This window comes from Leuresthes tenuis, unplaced genomic scaffold (genome assembly GCF_036924035.1).
Source record: "Leuresthes tenuis unplaced genomic scaffold, fLeuTen1.0.hap1 SCAF_11, whole genome shotgun sequence".
Lineage (NCBI taxonomy): Eukaryota > Metazoa > Chordata > Actinopteri > Atheriniformes > Atherinopsidae > Leuresthes > Leuresthes tenuis.
In genome coordinates, this window is record NW_027325365.1 from 13,902,006 (window position 1) to 13,924,920 (window position 22,915).

Sequence of the window (22,915 nt, forward strand, 5' to 3'; positions counted from 1 at the left end):
TTCTGTTTTAGTCTTTCAGTTTTTAGCTCCAGTTTCCTTATGGGGGCCTACCACACTGGGAGCTGCTTTTGGTCCACTGATGGGAGTGCTGTTCTGTGGACTGCTCTGGCCTGGGTGGCTGGAGGACTCTGCACCTTGGTGTGGGGCCTCTTGTCTGCCCGGGTCGGGACTGTCTCTGTGTCCCCGTGGTCGTGGTCGGCCCCCCAAGGTGGCTCTTTCCTTGCCTTAGGTCTGGGTGCCCGGCCATGTCTCTGTCTGATGGGTGCAGTGGGGTTGAGCGTGTGTGTTCGTGTGTGTGTGTCTGTTTATCTCCGTGTCTCTCTGGGTATTTATGGAGGTGAGAGGGTTGATATGTTGTAAATCATTGTTGTTTTTAGCCTCTATGAGGCAATTTGTGTTGCTTTTAAAGTATGAAAATATGAAATAAATACAATTTGATTTGATTTGATTATTAATATAAATCTAATAATTATCAACAGAGTAAAACCTAAATCTATGTAAAGCTAATTTAAATTCAGAATAATCCGTAAAATTGAGTTTGCATGCTAAGTATTAAAAAAAATGACCGTTGAAACGGATGTTTAGATTAGCCACAGGATGTTGCTGCTTGTTCGGCCCGTAGCACTCGGGTCTTTCCGTGCGGAGACACGAATTACCAAACTCGTTCCGTGACTGTACCGAAGCTCCGCCATTGGTCCCAACCGTCCATTCGCCGGGGAGAGGAGGCTGGGGCGAGCTGCTCAATTACGCCAAAGCAGTGTTGACAGTTGTAAGCCGACACAGTCAGCGACTGAGACAAACACGGGCCTACGTCTATTACATTAACGCCGTGTGAGAATGTCGGAAGAAAGAGGAGGGGCGCCAAATCGTTTCATTTAACGCCGCCCGTGAGATGTTGCCGACCGCTTGCGGACTGCGTGACAGGACGACGCGGCGTCGACTCTGCCGAGGTGGAGCGGACTCACTGAATTGGGAGGCAGCGCGAAAACATAAATATATGGTGTGAGTCTCTATAGGCAGTTCCTGGAAACGCACGGTCGGATTAAAAGGAAGAACAGGCCAATGAATTCCTGGAAATACAGACTTCTGACCAGAATGACACATGTAGCTTTTGCAGGTTGGGATTTATTCGTTTAAGTTGACGCTCAGACTTCGGCTTCAAACAGCGTGTTTTACAGGCTTTGTGCCAGTAAAGCACCGTCCGCCTTGCACGTTTTGACAGATAACCAATCAAATTGGTTATGCAAATCACCGCGCTTATGTCAGTGACCTATATCCCATGCATGTGTGCCTAAAACCCCTCAGTAACCTTTACTCCGAACCAGACAGCATGGGGACCAACGGGTTAGACATTCAAGCAAAGCCGTCCAGCGAAGAGTCCCGGACAGAGCAGCCGGCTGCAGGTCCTCAAATGGAGCTGAGAGATGCTTCCCAAGAGCCGGAGAGTTGCAAGGATGGTCCACCGGTGGCCAGCGAGAGTAAAATCACCAAGGAAGACAGCGCTGCGCAGCTGATCGAGGGCGGGTGCAAGCCACCCTCTTCCACGAGTCCCGAAGCCGAGGCTGGGGTTCAGGTGGAGATGCACGGCGGCCCCGGAGCCGGATTCGTCCCACCCGAAGGAGGCTGGGGTTGGCTTGTTGTTTTTGCTGCAACCTGGTGCAACGGATCGATCTTCGGGATTCAAAACTCTTTCGGCATCCTGCACATGATGCTGGTGAAGGAGCACACGGACCCAGACGACCAAACGTCGCAGTTCAAAGTGGGTGAGTACCGACACCGAGACGGAGAAGCACACCAACAGGTGGAGAGCCCGGGATACGTGGGCAGCACCAATGTAACGAATTCAAAAGTGGAAATTGGACTGGTTCATTTTAAAGCTGACAAGTTATATATATAGTTATGTACATTCTAATTTTTAATGAGCAACATGCACTTCTTTGACCAGCAGTGCACTTGTTATCTGTCTATTACACCTCCAGTTAGCAGCAAGGGTGAACCTAATCACTTTGTCACAGACTTCAATAAGTCTTTCCTCTCAGGGCTTGAAAGTACAGTGAGCAAAATCCAATAAACTATCTAAAGTTTGATATTTGAGTAGTCAGAGGTCTTTGCATCCTTTAAGTGCTTTGGGGAAAACATGTCAAGTATTCTTTGGTTTGTTTTTGCACTTGTTTTCTTCCTTTTAGCTGGAGGACAGAGAGGAACTTGATATGTAGCAGAAACCCTATTCTGGATCCATAGATGGGATGTTACTCCCATGTATATATATATATATATAACACCTGTATAACAAAAGACCGTGTGACCTTCTTTCAGGAATCTGTTCAGTGTCACAGCAAACCTCCTGTGGGCCACCGATTCCGGTTTACACGATCAGAGTTATGCCAGCGTTTTCTTCTAGGCTTTTACGCTTCCATTGAAACCCTCCCGGTTGGGATTGTGTCACGAGCGTTCACTTGCAAACGTCCACGTTAGTCCTCTTCATTTAGTGACTTTGATGTAATGGCAGGATGGAAAGCAGACCGGGAGGTCCATCTCAGCAAAGAAGTAGCTGATGCTACGTTATAAGAATGTGAAAGTCCAGTCTTGTTTTTTTTTGCAAATAAGCCGTCTCCAAATAAAACCTGAAAGAAGGCTTTCTGTGTGAAGTGACAACATTGTTGAAACTCAGAATGTGAAAGTGGCAAAATCCTCACTTCGAATAGGTTTTAATTTGCATTTGTTTTTGCAGAAGGAAGTTGTTCTCTTGTATTGATTTCCACCAGATAATCATGTCTGTTTGATGCAGAGCTACACCTAAACCATTTAGTTTTGTCCCTTGCATTAAGAGATTTTTCTGGATTTTCTGGATCTTTGATGATATTGTATATGATAGAAGATGAAATCCCCAAATCCTGTGTAACATTAACTGTCACAACTGTTGGTGTTGACTCATTCTGTCCGGGATGCTCATTCTTACAGCCGATCGTGGGGCTAAATTGTGGCAGCACATATGTCCATTTTCATTGCTCTTACCCCGGCCGATGAGAAGAAACATGAGAAAAAAACAATGAATGAAAAAACAAAGAAGTATACGTAAAGAGCATAGACAACAGATGTGATGAATTGAAAAAGCAAGTCTTTTATCAACTGTGATTTCAGTCTGATGTCGGCTTAGATTACGTACAATAGCTGCGAGAGCGACACCTGTTTTTACGAGGATTCCACTTGCGGGGCACACTGGAGAATTTCGACCTTACAGAACCTCTGGATTTACAGGATGTAAACAATAAAAATGACGACAATGGAGGAGATTAGTATCAGGCTGACGGTAAGGCAACAGCTGCCGAGTCACAGATGGAATGCAAGGCCACCGACTCAAAGACATCAGATATCCGGTCACATTTGCCCTTCCACTACTTCTACCGGTCACCTGCATATTGCACCAAGCTTCCTGGCTTATTAAACCTGTAAATGAAGGAGTACATACTGGAGCACCTTTTTTTGTTTTGTTTAGGGTCCTCCCTCCCTCTCCTTCTAAGATTAAGGAAGCTCATATTGCAGTGTACTGGTGAGGTGAGCAGTATCGAGAGAGGATATTTTTCTTAAAATCTTGTAAAGTTCCACAGTCACTGACAAAGATTAAGGTCAGGATGTAGGAGGAGATTAAACGGCTCCCTGGAGCAGTGTGAATACGGAGAATACTGTATTTTTTTCATGTCGGTTCTTTAATGACGTCTTAAACATTTCCTCCTGTATTATTTATAAAGGAACTTTCAGTGACTGCAGGTATTACATTACATTCAGGTTTTGTGTTGTTAAAGTCATGAACTTCATGAAGAGGCACAGTATCAAGGTTGCTACTCCTCAAGAGTCATCGGAGGTATTCCTTATTTTATGCAAGCAATACAGGGCGGTTGCTATTAAGGTATTTCTGTTCGGTTTCACCTTTTTTGGACTTCAGCTCCTGCAGTTCCTTGGATTTGTTTTACTTGGTAGCACTCACATGTAAGGGGATTAAGTCAACGGGCTGAGTACTGACCTTTTGTCCTTAGTAACAGACCAAAACATTGGGAAATGGTTCATAACCGTAGCTGTAAAGATAAAAAAAAAAAAAAGTTCAATTGACACACGCGGGGCATCTACAAAAACGTGAAACCTTCTAAAAAAGAGAATATGATTCATAAGGCAACGAGCTGCGAGCACAAGGCTGGATATGGTTAAATCTTGAGATCAAGATTACCAATAGATCTTGCTGAGCTCATTTGTGCTGGATATTTATTAAACCTTCAGGGGTAAACAAGAGGGTTTGGAAAATACTTCTGGTGTATCCCGGTGGGGAGCGAAAAGGGTCCTTTTTTTTCTTTCTTGGACGCTAAAATAATGAAATGTGAGCTAGGTGAGCGGGTTACAGATGGTTTTGTTTTACGGCGTGGCACCGTTTCATTCCCGGTGTGGAGGATGTTGAGAGGTCAGTCTTTTGAAACGTAAAACAAGAAAACCATGCTGTTTTCATAATCAGCGGGGAGCGAGCCCCTTGTGAGGTGACTGAACACGAGCGGGAGGGTGGGGGGGTGGGGGGGAGGGGGTTGGCAGCAGTTCGAACTGCAGCTCGCTGTGTAGGCTACAACAGAAACTGGGAAAGTGTGTGAAGGGGCAGAAGAAAGAGACTGTGAGAGCGAGGGATTAATTTTTCATAGATGCCTGAAATGATTTTCATCAATATGGCACAGATATGTCCTCCTCCTGGGATGAGACAAACGACAGAGGACCATTGAAGCACAACATGCCTTTCTTGGGTGTGAATGTAAATCTGTGGGGTAAACTGAGCAAACTGAGCCTCACTCTGGCTTGTTTTTAGATTTTCCTTTCTTTTGGTGGTTTTCCCTCAGTCTTGACAGCATTTAAATGCATTAAGCAAGTTTTTTGTTAGCGGATTACAGAAATGGGCCCATTAGCCTGGTCTTTTTTAAAAAACAACAACAATATCTTAAGACACTTACACTGATGCATTTAATTATGCTGTTTGGAGAAGGGCACAGTCCAGTCAGAGTGGTTAACAAACAGGTGAAAACCAGTTAGGGATGCCTTATCATGTGTAAAGTCACTCCTCTGTAGTTTTTTGTGTGGCCTTGCTTGTTATTTGGCTTGGCCTCTGTTCGCACTAAGGCATGTATGCAGTGTAACCTCCAAAGTCCCGACGAATGATGTTACAGGTAGCAAATAGCACTCTGCTCGTTATCTGAGGAGAAGCTCAAACATTGATTTTTGTATTGAGACAGTTTGCAATCATTAGTGACGGTTCAGGAATTCCCGTCTAGGTGAAAACACTCGGGAGCACATAATTCAGAACGTCACAGGCGGAAGATGTTGTTGCTCTCAAACAGACGGCAAACGGAAGCCCAAACCATCAACCAAAACACACACTCAGGGATGACAGGTTAACAGGAGAGGGGGCGTGTCCCATGCAACACACTCACTGCTAAAGCACTTTTTACCCAGTTTGTATTATACCCAGGAGTCAAACTGGTTTCGTTTCTGCCACAAGAGCCAAGCATTCGTATATAGATTTCTCCAGCATCTTCTGGGAAGCTGGAAATCTGAGGCTCTGTGGCATTTCTGTCATTCCATAGGGCAGGGGAATGGGTTCATGTTGGATCGGATTCTCAAGAGGCTCCACGTGCTCAAATGCATGGATGTATATTCAGATGCATTTCTTTTTGGCACTTTACCACGTTTCACATCGGCAGAAATGGGCAGGAAGTGTTAGAAAAGCAATCGTTAAAAGACCGCTTGACCACCAGGTTCCCCCAGTGTGGGTTTATTTGACCAACTATACGTGTAATCCATTTGTTTTGAGATGGTTTTCAAGTAGGTTCAGTTAGAAACAGTTACTGAGAAACCAAAGCAAAGCCATCATCCTTTTAGCCATTCCAAACACACATATACACAAGCTCTTGTCCAGCATTATTTATGATGTCAAAGCAAGCATTTTGCATCCACTGGCAGCTTGGAGTATCCACTGATCTGTAAACATCAACAGGAGCTGCGGCGTGTTCAGAGAGTAGCAACAAGTAAACACGTTGTTCAGTTTTTCGTGTGTGTTTTTCACAATAGAATCCATATAACAAAAGATCTTGTCCCTCCTGTGGATCCATGCGCTGAGCAGCATTGTCATGACAGTTGTTTGACCTGCTGAGGACAGATGAGCTGAGATGCTAAGTGAGGGTGCAACCAAACCTCTGTTGGTACACAAAGTTTGTCTTCCAGAGCCACTTGGATGAAAACAAAATGCCATGTCAGCGACAGCTGCTCATGTTTGGTGATAAAGAACGCACCCACCAGCCTGCGGCAGGTCTAAAGCTCCCTCTTGTTTTTGTCGTTGGCGTGTTGTTTACCGAAAAAGGGGCAGTTAGATACCTGCCAGTTTCATTGGACTTCTGCGACGAAACGACATTGTTTTGTATCTGAAGTTTTCAGGCAAAAAAAAAATATCTTGTACGTCATGTAACGACGTATGTTCCAGCTCCACCACCTGCTAAGGGCATTTCATGTTGCCTTCAGGGAATTACCTTCCATATCGAGTCTGTGGTCTTGTGCCTCCTAGTTTCCGTTAATAGTGCAAAAATATGTATGGCTATTGTTTCTTTTACAGCGAAAACCCGAGACAGTTCCAAACACAATCCGTTGCATTGTTTAGTTGAGGGAATATTTCCTCCTGCGTCTGCATTGGCCCCAAACACCGCATTTTTTTTTTTTTTTTTTTTTCAGTTTAAAGTATCCGATGTTGTTTTGGCCGCGCTGTGGTGGTATCTATCTGGGTAAGGTTCTTTTGGCCCAACTTAAAGCATAAAAAGCAAAGCGAGCGGCAACACATCCTTTTCTGGAGAAATGTCTTTTGTTTGTCTGGATAATCCACAGAGCGCACTTTGAACGGCTGCCTTTTAAAGACCACTCCACGCTTTACTTTTTAAAACAAGGGAACTACAGAGCCGGTCATCTGTTATGAATGCTGAGACGCTCAGATTAAAGACAAAGAGCTGGCACTTTAACCTCATTATTTCGATTCACACGCAGTGCCCAGCCTTGCTCTGCGCGGCGCTTTTTGTGAACTGGATCACTGTGGCACTGTAATATTTAGAATCTATAAATGCGAGTAACAACATCAAAGTTGTTTTGAGAGGGATCGGGGACCTTATTGGCATAAGTGACTCGGTGTTCACACACTCACAGCAGTGGAAAAGTTGGTTTGTTTTTGCAGGATGTTTTGGAAGATACCGCAGTACATACACATTACATAGATCAAAGAAGACACATTTACCCATGTATAAAAAGCTCCTCCAAAATAATATTTGGTTTCGTTTGATCCTGAGGGTAAGCTCACAGGACAAAGAAGACAGAAATTCCCAGATATGCTGTTTGTAAGTTCAAAAGCTGGAACTGCCTAATCCAAAGTAAACTTTGGTAGATTTCTGTGTACTTTCTGTGTTTCTCTTAGAAAATCTGGGTTTCTTTGCCACAAAACGATTGTTACCCCACTGTACAGGTGGGCCTTATAGAGGCTCGCTGTCAGGTCAGAGGGAAGCTCGCTGACCGTACCGCACACACACACACACACACACACACACACATCCCTCCGTTTTGCTCTACGTCTCATTCACTGTGTTTCTTTTCTTTTGTACGAAAGTGTTTAGCGCTAATCCTCTCTAATGAGCAAACTGCACTTCCTCCATTCACAGAGCTCTGCTTGTGTCAGAGTGAGGTGGTGTTAGTGGGAGGAGATCATCAAGCACTCTAACACGGGTCTACGGCTTTGATCCTTTGATTGAGCATTAGACTTTGTATGTACGGTCTTTAGAACATTGGCTCAGTCAAGTTAATTGGGCAACACTGAAGCTAGGTGTACTGTTGGCGTTCTTACGTGCTGAAATTTACGTCTGTCAATTGCTGTGGTGTCGTATCAACCAGCCATGAGCATCGCAATAATTGTAACTTGTTGCGCACCGCACAAGGGGCGCGTGTGAGAAAATACTGTGACCCAGCACAACCCCGGAAGGTACAGTTATTGCAATGTTAGAAACAAGTAAAATTGAACCTGTGTCGGTAGTTCTGCGTATGGACGACGTGCTTCAAGTGTGACTTCGTCTGCGATTCCTGTGATTGGGTCGTTTTCTCAATTGTTTTGGATGAACGCTGCCACGGCTCCAGCCCACCTCAAGCACCGGAATAAACGGTTGCACATGATTCAGTGCATGAACACTGTCAGTCACAAGATCAGACCAGTAATTTGGATTTGGTTGTAAAGTTCAACCGTTGAACTCGCTAAGTTAGGCTAAGAAAGCAAAGCAGTGTACCCAGAATTCAATTAGGCAATGACAGATGTCACCCAATTCAAAGTGAGCGAGAGGTGAGGCCGTTGGCGCCGAACTCTGTTTGTGGGAATCCTGCTTTATGGCGCTGTGCAGACGTTAAAATGAGCTTTACAGTAAATTTTACAGCTCTGTGACAGAGCGTGGGATTTCTAAAGATGAACTTTTGCTGAGGACGAGTTGTCTCTGGTCTTTCTGAACAGAAAGTGCTGCTGGTAGATTTACTGCTCTTATGTGAGAGCTACATTGAGAAGAAAGATCATTAGGGTCTTTAAAAGGTACCAGTGAGAGCCAGCGTAACCCCAGCAGCAGAAGCACTGTGAGATTCTGGGCATCAGGGAACTGACTGCAAACTAAAAGAGGCCAAACTCTTTCAGTTAGGGCTGTTTAGGATTATCAACATACTGTGTATATCCTGTTTCTGATCGTATGCTCTGTGTTCTCGGTGCAATTGTAATTCTAAAGGATTTATGGGAAACCCAAAGTCTTTAGCTCACTAAAATCATTTCTGACACGAGGACAATTCAGGGAGAATAAGGAGTTTCCCTCTGTCATGTGAAGCATGAATTCACCAGAGAATGACCTGCTCTGTTCTCACATGGCTTCGATTGTTGATGACAGTTTATAACCACTTTGACTCTATGTCTTTGATCATTTGAACAGCTGTCTTCTTTGAAAGATGCTCAGAGCCATCTTTTTCTGCAGCCTGCCACAGAGGCTTCTTTGGAAAATGCAGTCCCTTTTTTCCAAGGATCATTATCAAAACCATCCTGATGAATCTTAGCAATTCCATTGCTAGCATCTCTTCACATGGACGCCAAGGGAGGAGGAACAGACACACAAAAACTCATCTGGCTTTTTCAAAGGCTAACCTGGCCATCAATTCTCTTGTTAAAACAGACAGGTAAACCAAGCTAACAGCTGTTGAAAACAGACAGAAGAGGAGTGGTCGTAGCCATCTAAAACTCAAACCTATATAAATGTGCTCCATTGTAGATTTGCATTGGTTAACTTCATCATGAGACGGATATTGACATTTGCACTATATTTTTCAGCGAAATAATGTCCCTGTTGACCAACCGCTGTACAAGCAGTCATTGACCTGTGGTCCCTCACCACATGTGCAACGGCCATTCTTCAGTTAAGAAAATGTGATGCCAAAGAAAACATCCTTCTGAGGGCCAAAGTGAGAAAAAAACTGAACTCCTTGACTGGGGCCCCAATCTAATACTGAAGATCTCGCCAGAACATCCCCATCTGTCGTGCGATTTTTGTCAGTGAATCTTTACACCTCTGCAAGAAGAGATGACTGCATTAGGAGTCTGGTGTGTTGCACTTGAGGCAGGCTACAGAAAGTCTTTGTCTCAAGCATCCAAAGCATAGAGACTGAGGGGTCACGAAGTGGGTGTCTGCCAGAGTCCTGCCCTGAGAATCTGCATGGAAACCTTCCAGCTGTAAAGCTCGGGAGATCGTTGCAGGCTTGATTTAAAAAGGAGATTTTGATTACGCACAGAAAGGTTGTTGGCAAATAAAAGTCCATACAAATCCAAAACCAGAATAGGAAGGCAAACTCCTGCTACCTGAAATGTGAGTTTGGAGTTTATTGAAAGTACCAGCGGATGAATGCGTGCATAGTGCAGAATGTTTAAGCCATGGCAGTTCAAAGCTGCTCGTATTTCACTTTGGGGCTGCGTGTTTGTGCTTGTGTGTCTCAGTTGCCAAATTAGTCCATCGACCTGTCTCCCGGGTCTCATTTCAATTCAGATGTAAGCTATGTGTGACCCACAACCCAGACACTGTGATAGACATCAAAGCTACCTTTGCTCCCTTGGAGACTGGACTCAGACCTGTGTTTATTTGCTCTACAGGTTACACAGTGTCTCTGTTTGAGCATTTTGTCTCATTATGCTTGAACTCTACCAGAATACTCCACCCCAGGCCATAATGATCCTCCAGGGCACTCTTATCGGCCTAATCACTGTGGGAAATTTTATATGTGATCTGAAGATGCAACACAGAGCACAGTAACATAAATTCAGATCACACCAGAGGGTGAAGAGACACAAAGAGAGGTTTCCAAGGAACTAGCGTAGTGCATGCAACGACTTGCCGTTTTTCGTAGCTTCTGGAAATGGAAGATTTACACGACATTGAGATATTTATGTTTGAGTTAATCAGTGCCTGCAAGGCAGCTGAAGCGCAAGATTCAGCACGAGGCGTCTGTCTCCTTTTGATTGTTGTCGTGTTTGCTAAACACAAAGATTTGCATGCAAGTGCAGTGATAGATTAATACATGTTTATACAGTAACTACCACATGCAGAAAGCAGTATATCAATATGTCAATTTTATGAAAGTCACTTTTTAAAAGTGTTTTTAATTCCCATTCCAGTCTCAGATGAGGTATCATACATGCTGGAGTTGCATTACAAACTTCAGCTGCACTTGGTGTCTGAGAGGATTCATTCTCATAGTGTTTTTCTACTGAATTTCCATGGTAGCCTGTAAAGGTCGTGTGTAGCATATTTCAGTTGACATCCCATGCCTGTATTTCATGTTGCAGGGTCTCTGGTCTTTGCTCTGTGTACTGTTTACTTTAAGTGATTGCCTCAACACATGCTCTTTGCACATGTTTCTCACGATGATTATCTCCTCTCTGCTCTCTCTCCAGCCTGGGTGGGGGCCCTGGCCATGGGCATGATCTTCTTCTGCTCTCCTGTAGTCAGCATGTTCACCGACCACTTCGGCTGTAGGAAGACAGCTGTGAGTGGGGCGGCTCTGGCTTTTATAGGGCTGCTCAGTACATCGTTTGCAAAGTAAGACACATGATACCAGCGAAGATAAAATTATTAGACATGTTTTGAACTATATGCTCTAATATGCAAAGCCTGACTCTGGATGAAGTAACCGACATGTATTAAAAAACTTTTCAGCAATACGTCAAAACTGAAACCTTAAGATCAGTCGCATAATATGACAGGAAACTTAAAAGAGTGCAAGATCAAGTAAGCCTTCCATCCCTAACATTGCTTTTTTTTTGGGGGGGGGGGGTGTCTAATAGGATAACCAGAGACATAGTCTTTTTTCATCCACATTTGCCGTGCAAATCCAATGCAAATCAACTGCTGGCAGTGAACCGTCAGAGACTGTGTGACGTGTGCAAGTAGAGGCTAATGTTGCTTTGAACTGCTGGCTGAAAGCATGGATGAGTAGCAGGCCGCAGAGATACAGTCAGCACACATCTATAGTCTCACATTCTCCCATTTTCTTTCATTTCGGACTTGCCGAGCTGTTTTTTCAGTAATTTTGTTGTTTCTACTGGAGATGCAGCTTTTTGTAAGCATGGAGCAGATCTCAATAAGAATTATGCCCAGTCTTGCATTGCATGCATGGTGGCTGGGTCATGTATTCTGCTGCTGATCAGCTGTGACTGACCACGCTGCCGATCTAATCCCAATATCAAAACTATGGGATAGTAAAAACCTGTGGAAACCCTGGGGAAAAAAAGAAAGATTTAGCTTTCAATAACAGTAAATTCAATGTCACAAAGACAATTCCAGAGTTTAGTCCAAAGTTTGTCTACTAGCCTTTTACTATCAACTTTATAATTATTTTGCACAATAATTAAAGCTACAACAAGGCAACCAGTGACTGGTAAATGTTAATGTTCAGCTCCCATTCATCATCTTGTATTTCTTTCTCTTTATTTCCTGCCATCTTACTCATATGCTCTCTTTGTCTTTTGATTTGCAGCTCCTTGATCCTTCGCTACTTCACGTATGGCATATTGTTCGGCTGTGGCTCTTCCTTTGCCTTCCAGCCCACGTTGGTCATCCTCGGCCACTACTTCCGCCAGCGCCTGGGCCTGGCTAACGGCGTGGTGACGGCGGGGGCCAGCCTCTTCTCCATGGGCCTGCCAGTTTTTCTTAATAAAGTGGTAGAGCCTCTGGGCCTCAGCAGAACCTTCCAGATCCTCAGCCTCTTCATGCTGGTCCAGGCCTTGCTTGCTTTAACTTTCAAACCTTTGCTTCCTGCGGGGGGAGGCATGGGCCCGCCAGGCATGGGGCCCGGCCCCGCAGAATCCCAAACCCAGGCTACTGCTCAGGGTGGCAGCAAGTGGAGCAGGGCCGTGGCCAGAGTTAAGAAATACTTCAACCTGCGTGTGTTTCACATCGTGACATACCGGGTGTGGGCGTTTGGAGTAGCTACAGCTGTGTTGGGCTACTTTGTGCCATATGTCCATTTGGTAAGAACACCGACAACATTTTGAGCTGTATGCTACATATACAGTATTTTTTTATCAAGTAGTGTTATTTTGCCTAATGCTGATGGTTGATAACTGTTAATTAGAGATGATGAGTAGTAGCAAAGCTACGAGTGCTCAGCAGTCTTTCAGAATGAGTACGGCAAACGAGGGGTGGTTGAACATCTGACTTGTCTGAGTCAAAATGTGCTAAGTTGTTAGAGTAAGTTTTGTGAGTGTATTTTTTTCTTAACTTTTCTCCTGCTACACACACATTTGCTTTTTTTTAGTCTCCCTTTGAGGAAAAAAGAGGAAGAAATTTATATTTCATTTGGTCCCTGATGAAAAGAGTCTGTTTGCCTTCATTTCCTGGAATACTTCTCGACTTGCCTTAAACCACATCAGTATAAAGCTTCGCCAGCTGCTGCCAAACCCCTGACGTGCCCAAGTACTTGTGTTCTTCAGTCTTGGCAGCAGATTGACAGCAAATCTGAAATAACACTTGATTTATATTTCATTTAAAAAGGGATGACATTTCAATACAAGTTGAATTGACAGGGTAGCTTGAAATGAGTTGCACTTACAAATCAAATTTGAAAAAAACCTGTACCTGACCTATGGCTGATGCCAGATAGTGAGAGAGCGAAGGATGAGGATGAAGTGTAAAGCTGCAGCACTTAGTGGTGAAGTTGATCTCCCTCCATCCAGATGTCGGATGTTCCAGCTCCGGCCTCCCTCTGTCAGGCCTGTTGTTTCAGGCCCGGGCCCAGATCTAAACACAGCCCCGGTCTTTGTATTGGCTCCGTCACCTCAGGAAACCTCTCCTGTATGGCCTCTCTGTATTCCTAAGCATGCCTATCCTATGGCCATTGATGAATGTAGAGCTCTTCAAAGCAGAGCAAATATTTCACAAGGACCAGGAGGTTCAGGAAAGACTTCAGAGGGCGGTTTCATGTTTTGGATTTGATTTGGGGGGTCATGGCTGAGGGGAGAGGGACTCTCTGACCTATATGCATCGGGTCTTCCTGTCCTGTTGTTCTGTTGAGGAGGACATTTTGTTATTGTACAGCTTTGATTTGGGGTCACTGATGAAGAATTCCTCTATTCCACCAAAGAGTTCACTGACTTTTTAGGTTTGGAAGATGAAAAAAAAAAATCTGTTATTTAATCAGCTGGCCTTGTCACACATTTCCATTATTCAGCTTTACAAAAAGTGCAAAGCTGACACAATAACGGGTCTGTCTTTATGTGTATCTCAGATCAACTTTGTGAAGCAGCAGTTCAAAGGGACCGAAAAAGAATGGGTACTCCTCGTCTGCATCGGAGCTTCGTCTGGGGTGGGACGCCTCGCTTTCGGCAAGATCGGGGACCTCATTCCTGGTCTAGGGAAGATCTACATGCAGGTGAGAAAATGACGTGCATGTAATATGGGGCCAACATGCTTTTTTTTGTGTGTTTCCTAATGTTTTGCAAGTCCCTGCAAAAGCTTGTGTTTTATGTGTTTTAAAAGTGTTTTGTTGATTTATTTGAACCAGCATTTATTCAGTTATTTTGTCTCACTTAGGTGAATATGGGATGTTTCCATTTGTCAATCGGACAGATTTATTTTCACTATTGGCTGCAGATATTTAGAATATCACAAGGCTAGACAGAGTGCAAATGCTGGTTGGAGCTTCTGATTTTAGCTCTTCTCTGCTGACTTATATGTTGCTTTGGGCTCACAAATTTGAACCACGGAATATATTTTATTTATATTAGCATGAAAAATGGCAATCAAGGAGCATCACCTGGAATACTTGACGTTGCTGTAAGTAAAACCTTGGCTCCCTGCGGGGGATAATGTGATAATGTGTCGTGCCTCTTGAGCTCTCTCGACCGACGCCTCTACGCACCGCCTCCTTCGCGTTTCATGAAGTGGGAGCTGATCTCGAGCAGAAAATGACGCACTGTGAAGTACATGTGTGAGCAATAACTTTTGGAAAAAGTCCGGAGGCCAAATTGTGCGCACATTCCCCTAAACATCACCAGTGTTTATGTGTGAAAACGGCTTTACTGTTCCAGGATGACAAGCAGCTTTACTGCTTCCTGGTGGGTTACTGGCAGGGATGGTTAAATTCTGAGAAAACAGAAAGGGGGGGGGACAGGTAATTCCAAACAGAGTTTGTTATTTCTCCCATGTGTATATGTACAAATACACAGATGATACCCTGGCTGTGTTGACCAGAATTGGCGCGCTCACTTTTTTTGGCCTGACACCATAACTTCTTTTGTTTGGACAATAACTTATCCCAGAAATAATAGCAATAAACAGAAGAACGAGAACCTCAGATGTTATGTTCTGATATTGAAAATGAAATGTGAGAGTATGTAATGACTTGATGAAATAAACACTGAAATAACTAGTTTTAGCATTGATTTACTTGTTATTGCCTTTTTAGCTACTTTGCCGTTGCTGTGCTGGTGTGTGTGTGTGAGTGTGTGAGGGGGAGCTTCCTGAACCCGTACTGCTCTCTGTGTCTTTAAACGTCACTTACAAAGAGCAGAGGGGAGTTTGGCATCATCTTGGCCAAAATGCTACTGCTGCCACTTACTTACTTGCACTTACTGTACATACCGTGTATGTAGCTCAGCAGAGTCCCAGACTGATTCCGGTATAAGAAACTGTGAAACTCGGGGATTTGCATGCTTAAAATGCAGGTCAGTGTGATGTTTAATCTTTAAAATATGCAAAATCTTAAATCTTCCTTAGCAGTAATGGCCATTAAGATTGTGAACAAAAAAAAACAAAAACAAAGTTTTGCATTGACAAAGAAAGTATTGGCTTAGTACAAAAGACTGCGGCTATAAAAGAGTCTTTTACAGATGAAAAGTCCTACAGCTGAACACTCACCACTAAGAAGGTTTTCTTTGTACAGTGTTGTGACTGTGAAGGGTTTTAAAGCTACAGCTTTTAGCTCCCCCCTTCAAAGTCCATAGTATTAATGTCGTGGACTTAGAGCTTTCTTCAATTCAGTGGCATAAGGTAGAGATTTGAGCTAACAAGTGCTCGAAGCACTGCACAGCCTTTAAAATACATGGTGAGACATTCCACAGCTTTGTTTTATTTTATTTAAGTGATGCTTTTGAGTTAACCTTGACAAGAAGAAGGTTTGAAAATTAAAAGTAAACTCAGTTTACTGGGTGTTTAGAGCTTGTGTTGCCCCTAAGGAAATAAAACAGAGGAAGATGCTAAATGCTAGCTTGTCTGTAAGGTTCTCTAAGAAAAGTGAGGTTATTGAAAGCTTGTTGTAAGATTTTTGCTGTTCGTTCCAGGTCGTGTCCTTCGTGGCTCTGGGCCTGATGTCCATGATGATTCCCCAGTGCTCGGTGTTTGAGGGGCTTGTGGTCGTGTGTGTGTTCCTGGGACTTTGTGACGGATGCTTCCTTACCATGATGGCTCCCATAGCTTTTGAGCTGGTTGGGCCCATGCAGGCCTCTCAGGCCATAGGTTACCTTCTGGGTCTCATGTCTCTCCCGATGACAGCAGGTCCACCCATCGCTGGTGAGAGGCACACTCTTTTTATCCTTAGAGTACTCCTGATTTATAACGACTAATACAGCGTCAACTCGCTGTAATCTGAGTCCGTCCACCAAATTCAGGATGTTGGCTGTGATAATGCGCAGTGACTTGATTGAGATTAGATGAGAAAAGCAGTTGGACATGGGTAGAAAATATAAGGGGAGTAAAGGAAGACGTTTGGGCTTGTGACCAACTGCAGGCTGTTTCAAAGAATTTGTGTGAAGAGAAAGAAAAAAGGCACATAAAGAGTGACATCTAAGCACTCAACTTATTTTAAGTCTGCTGCTGTTCTCCTCATCTCTCTAAAAGCAGAAGTAGAACATAGAAAGAGCAATCACAGAGCAGTCGTTTAATGACTAAGACATCATTTTGCTCTCTCTTGACAGCCTATTTTTGCTCTCACACACACACACACACACACACTTTTTCTATTGACACTGATAACAGGCAGCAGTTGAATTGCATTATTTAATTGAAAAGTAAATGAGGGCAGCTACTTCTGTCCCGTTGCTATAGTGACAGCAAGCCCGTACAAAAACGTTTGTAAAAAGAAAGAAAACGGTGCAGACAGACTGTAACTGCAGCAACACGCCATAAAGCACAAGATGCTGCCCACTCCCCCTGAAAAAATCAACAGCATTTTTTGCCACCTCATAATGAGGTGTATTTTTAAACTCTGTACTAGCTGCATCCCTCGTGCTCTGAGTCTGTATGAAGCTCAGCTCATTGTCCCCTGGATCCAGCTCTGGCCATAAACATGCCTGTGGTGTGCTATTGTAACCGTGCATACTTCAAGGCTCATGAAACATTTGCAAAGCTCAGTTCTTTCATTGCTTAAATCCTAGAGTGTGTTCACCAGTGTTTGCTCACTTGCAGTCTTCTTTGTCACGGCCTTTGTTGGTGTTTGTAAGTGTGACACTCGCCACCTGTCACCCATTAAAATACTTAAAAACGCATGGAAATGAGTGGTGATGCCAAACAGTAATTATTCCTTTGATATAGAAAATGTTTCCCCTTGGCTCCACTCCACAGGTCTCCTCCACGGATACTTTGGCAACTACACGGTGGCGTTCTCCCTGGCCGGGGTGCCTCCTATGGTGGGGGGTGTGGTGCTGTTCTTTGTGCCCCTGATACACCGCAGGCTCCAGCGCGGCCAGGCGTCACCAGAAGAGACGTCCACGACCGCTCACATGTTGCCCACCACCCCACCAGCTGGGGAACCCAAGAGCTGCTCCAATGGAGACATCCTGCCTGGCTACACTGACGTAGAGACACACATCTGAGTCGCATCTTACAAAGGTTACAAGCATGTAAAAATGTCCAGTTGTTCTGAGAACATGAAGTTCATGACACGCAGATGTTGCCGCTTCATTTATTATTTTTTCCTTTGTCTATTTTTACAGGGATTCAGCCCACCAGCACTTTCTCATCCTTAGATCGCCTGCCTCCCAAACAGAAGTCCCAGCTGTGGACTTCCTGTTGGCTTACCTTTAACCCCCCTCACCCTCCCGGATCCCTGCTGGCTGTTTGCTTGTTTTCATGCAAAGTGAAGGTGAGACAGGCGCTCTGGCTAAAAGCCACACGGAGAACAAAATGAGGGCACATCGGCGTTGGATGATGGAGGAGGACAAGCACAACTTAGTCTCAACCAGAATCATTTCGGCGATCGGGACTCTGTGGTAAACGCGTACCTCCACGCAGAGAGAAATACAGACTCCTTGACAATCTCTATTTTCACAGCATTTATCTTACTACTATAGCTTCAAATCTGTCAAAAAAAAAAAAATACTGTTTTGTTTTTAGTTTTAAACACATTGTTAAGATGACGATGACGTGTGAGCTATTGAAGGGATACATTTGACATTTCTACGTACTTGTAGTACCTCATACATCTTGGTTTTTAACACAAGGCATTTGATATAGTTTGTGTTGTCGGAACACAGTCTTATCTTGATCGATGTGCGGTTTGTCGCACTCAACTTTGTTCTGCTGCCCACGCTTTCTCCTGAGACAGCTACAAGAGATCTTTTGTAAATGTCACAGGAGGTAACGGGCTATTCTTCTGATAGATGAGCCACCAGACACAATCACCTCAGCTCAGCTGCACACACGTTTTAGACCCTGGCTGCGAGCGAGGCCAGGGTCAAAAAACCTCAGTCGAATAACTTTGATCTCCTTGCCAGTCTGCCTGCGTGGGAGACAGATGTGCGATTGTGGCAGCTGTTGATTCCACAGATATGCAATGAAGCCTGGTGTGTTAGTTCTTTTCAATTCTCTCTCCTCTCAGTTTAGGTCAGTAACTTTGCAGTGTGCAGCAGGTTGAAGTTATGCAGTCAGAGTTAAAAAAAAAAAAGGTGAGCACCTTGCCTTCTGAAGAGTTGATGCAAGAACATCTGGTGAATCTATAGAGCCTTATATCTTTGTTTCGTCATCAATCACAGCAGAACTCTACAGTCTTTATTAGCCTTTTAAAGCAGAGTGCCAGAAAAGCCCACATTTACTATGTTACGCTTTGAATATAGTTGATAGGAGTTTTGTACTGTGAGAACACTCGAGTTGTCTGAGTGAAAAGAGTTGGAATCATGCAGTTGTTACAGAAGCTTGATGGCTGACAAAAGGCATTTATTTTTTAAGTTGAAACTTTTCCTCTATTTTAATGTTTGTGTGTGTGGTGTGTGTGGAGCACCTTAGCATCTGCATTTTGATGCTAGAGGCACTCGTACCGATCCTCCACAACATTAAAACCACTGACAGCTCCGTTGCATCGATTCATTTGTTACGGTCGGACCTGAGACAGGCAACAACCGAACAGAGTCGGTTCATAAAGCTGATGTGCTCGCAGCAGGAAGCATGCGCATGTGTAGGCTTCTCAGCAGCTTTGTCTTTGAGATGGTTACACAACAGCCAAAACAGCTGGTCCTGTGGGAGGTTCCTGGTATGCAGCGGTTAGTGTTTAGCACAAGCGGCTGAAGGAAGGACAACTGGGGAAAGCTGACAGGGTCATGAGTACCCAAGGCTTGTGGGAGAATTTAGGGCTGTGGTTCAGTCCCACCGAGGAGCTCCTATTTCACATTTTGCTGTAAATCTTTATGCGAGCTATGATGCTGCATTTTTGGCCATTTAGCTGCAGAGCAGTTCCATGCCGACTTGTGAGCACCAGAGCTGGACCACGGAGCGTTGGAGCAGGTCTCCTGACCTGATGAATGTTTTTATACTTCATATGGTTTGCTGGCTTTGTCTTGTTGTTGTTTATTATGGGAAGTGATGGTGAAGGAGTCAGGCCAGCAAAGGTTGTGCAATTCTCTGGGCAAAGTTCTGCTGCGGAACCTTTGTGGCATGCAAAAGGCTTGTGTACCACTGTTGCAGACCACATACACTGCTTAGGTGTAGTTGTCCTGGGACACTCTGAGGCTTGGAGCCTGATGCCGCTCGTCACCTGGCTTCACAGGTGATGCATGTGGTTTTAATGTTGTGGCTTATTACTGTGTGCACCCAGTTGATTAGAGGGAACTACTGTGATTAAAGCTGCCAAAATGACCCAAACCCTCATCTGGCCCTCCCTCAGATAATCCAGAGAATCTGCTGCTTTAGTTGAGATTCACTTGAGGGCACCACTCAGTGTTTGGGCAGAAATGAAACAAAACATTGCAGTGCTGTTGAGATTTTTTGCCTCATTGGGGGCAGTTTGCAGTTACTTTTCATTAACACATGGACTTCTTACCTCTGTTCTCCTGAACAATGGCATTTAGTAAACACACCTGAAGCAGAGCTGAAATACTGAATGAGTTACAAGACTATGTGGTTATACATGTAACTGAATAGCAAAAGATTAACAGGGAACGCCCTGGTGTTCAGCTGGTGTTCCTTTCCTCTCCTCTTTGCTATTACTCTATTATTCAGTCTGCTCTTGTGTTACAGTACATCAGATTCTGAAAGCTACACAAACCTCATTGCTGAGTGTAGTTTTTTGGGGGGACATTCCTATGGGGCTCACAGTTCTGAATGAGAAACATACACCTATACCTCAGAAATAATTAAAGAAAAATCCTCAGCAATCCAATTAAACACTTTGACATTCTCCATTACATACCGCAGATATGCCAAATGCCTGTTGTCAATCAGACTTGCTTCCTCCAAAACCTAATTTTTGTCTATTTAGGTACCATAAAACTGGGGAAACTTCCATACATCCAAACAGTTGGTGCATCATCCGTTTTTGCCTTTGTTTCCACTTTATTCCCGCTTTACCTCTTCCTACACACTGACTGACATTACTGCAGCCTGCCTTTATATATGTAAATTGTATAAACTCGTGTATAACTGAAGGAAAGCATTTAGTCATATGTCTATTATCGTCAAACTGAAGCCAGAGGAGACATGAGACTATAGACAATCCACACACGATACCTGCTTGTCGGAAAGCAAAAACATAGGTCTCTAGTTTGACTAAGGTTTTGAGAGATTTTACTGGCAGTGCAACAGTTGATAGGTTTCGCAGCTGCTGCTTTCAGATGAGAAATACAAAATTTGCAAGCATAGACTGCCTGTGTTGTCCATGTTCCAGCCATATAAGCTAACAGTTTGATACTGAAGCATCCTTTTGCCCTGCTGTAAGATTCGTAGCAGGTTGTATGATTTTGCCTAATCGAAGGTTGCAGGAGATGCTTCCTATAAACCTGCAGAACAGCATGAGTGACCAATAGCCTTAATTGCTGGTTTCCAACTATGCGAACAGCATCCACCCATGTGTAAATAACACGTTTTTATACAAATAATGAAATTAGGAGGCACCATTTGTTAAGTAGCTTCACATCCTTCGCTTGAACAGCAATTTGAAATTCTGCTACGGCTGCAAGGAAAAGTTGCACTAGTTGACTGCAATCAAACAAGGGGCCTATGTCGTGAGAGTCTCACAGATGATAGAGTTGGTGGGAAAAAAAACTACCCCAGAGGGCCTAACTCTCTGGCAGCCATGCTGCAGGATCTCTGTGTTTGGGTAACACCAGCTGCGCTTGCACAAAATGTCTCCGTCTTACCAACATTTAACAGAGTTGTATAGGTTTTGGGGGCTTGTTGACCGCGAATATTTACGTTTTTTGACGTTCTTTTAGGCAGAGTATATTCTCATCGTTTTCTATAACAAATTCTCGAGAAGGACTAAAGGCGGAACATGTGAGTCACAGCGGTGGCATCGGTTTGGAAACAGATCTGCCCTGCGTTAACACTCACTGTCGCAGGCAACCGAGCCGTCCGCCGGACCCGAGTTCCTTTCTAGATTTGAGGATAAAATGCACTGCCTGCGCATCGAAAAGTTCACAATCTTCATGACTTCTTCTTCTTCTTTTTCACGCCTCAGTATTGACTTTACTGTCACCCAGTTTCTGGTCAGAACCAGCTCGGTGCTCCTTTTTATGAACTACTGTAGATGTAAACTGAAAAAAAAAAAATGGTAGTAAACAACCATGAATTATTTTCGTTGTTTTCTTTTTATTTGTCGGTGTTTTTAGCAATACTACTATCAAGAGAATTGTTGCGTTGGATTACCTTGTGGAATTTGTGATAATATATAAAAGCTTGGGAGCTGACTGGATGAAGGATGTTTGAGTGCATGTGGACGGTTGTTTGGTGTCTGCTGAACCAGTGGTTGGGTTTGCCAAAGTTTTTTCATCTGAACAGCATCACTGGTCTTGTGGTCCTCTTCCTGTGAAACTTTTGCTTATTGAAGTCTGATCCTGTCAGACTCTTGATGATAAATGTGTGCTTGGACTTTGCATTTTGTCCCCTGCAAACACAAAGCTGTCACCGGCAGTAGTTTAGGAACAGCTAAACCTACAGTAGAGTCCGTTGCATTTAGCCTTAACGGGCTACTCACACTACTACTTGCTTTACCTAATATTATTGCCGACTACAAGGTTTTTGAGCTGTTACCTGACTTCTGGCCGTTTCCCTGTTAAAAACTATATATTTCTCTGCTGCAGGCGACAGCTTCACACGACATGACAAAACAAATTCTGGTATTTTTGGAAACCCACGGAAAGCAGATCAGGTGAACAAAAAAAGTGTTTGAACTGTGCGTATTAAAAAAACGAAACATTTTATTCTTTTTAATCAGCCAGAAAGACAGGACTTGGCCTCTTGAGTCTCATCTCATTAGAGCCTCCTCTGGTAGCAAAATCCACTGGCTTGAAGTCAGTCCAAACTGTTGCAATGCCAACCCTTGTTATTGTGCAGCGTGCCATTCCTTTGCTCCTCTGACCTCGGTCTGCTTACTGTTGAACTGGTGTGCTTTACCTAAATCTGAAACCACACCCACAACACGTGAAGCAACACGATGGCTAAAGGTCTGATCGGTAGAAAGCTGAGCCATGATTTGCCACAAACACCTCGTCGACTGCAAGACTTCCAGCAAGACATTCCGCTGTTGTGCTGTTGCCAGTAAAAAGTTTCTCATTTTTGTAAAGGATCTTTCTATTGCGCTTGCTCAGACTTTGAACGGACCTTTCTGTGTTTTCTGCAAACTGTTTTAATGCTGTGTTCACTGTCTGAATTGTAGTTGTTTAATGTGTCCTTGGATCATGTTCACACTTGTGGTCCCGTATCAATGTTCAGTCCAGTTCTTCCGACAGCCTTACATGGTGAAATATGCATAATACTCTAGTGCAGAACTCTGCTAATCTCTCCTAGTCTAGGCTCTTGTAGGTTGCTGCAATTAAACCCTTATTGCCTCTCCGCACTTATCAAAGCTGCAAGCTTCTGTCCCACACGAG

General features: G+C 43.9%; 1 protein-coding gene across 1 annotated transcript; it reads left to right on the top strand.

Annotated features, from left to right (window-relative positions):
* Window positions 1-676: 676 nt before the first annotated feature.
* slc16a2 (solute carrier family 16 member 2) lies at window positions 677-21,574 on the top strand. Its single transcript, XM_072395616.1, has 7 exons — window positions 677-1,763; window positions 11,018-11,162; window positions 12,100-12,592; window positions 13,849-13,992; window positions 15,902-16,130; window positions 17,181-17,447; window positions 17,552-21,574. The coding sequence occupies exons 1-6, from the start codon at window positions 1,280-1,282 to the stop codon at window positions 17,429-17,431; spliced, it is 1,746 nt and encodes a 581-aa protein (XP_072251717.1). The 5' UTR covers window positions 677-1,279; the 3' UTR covers window positions 17,432-17,447; window positions 17,552-21,574.
* Window positions 21,575-22,915: the final 1,341 nt, after the last annotated feature.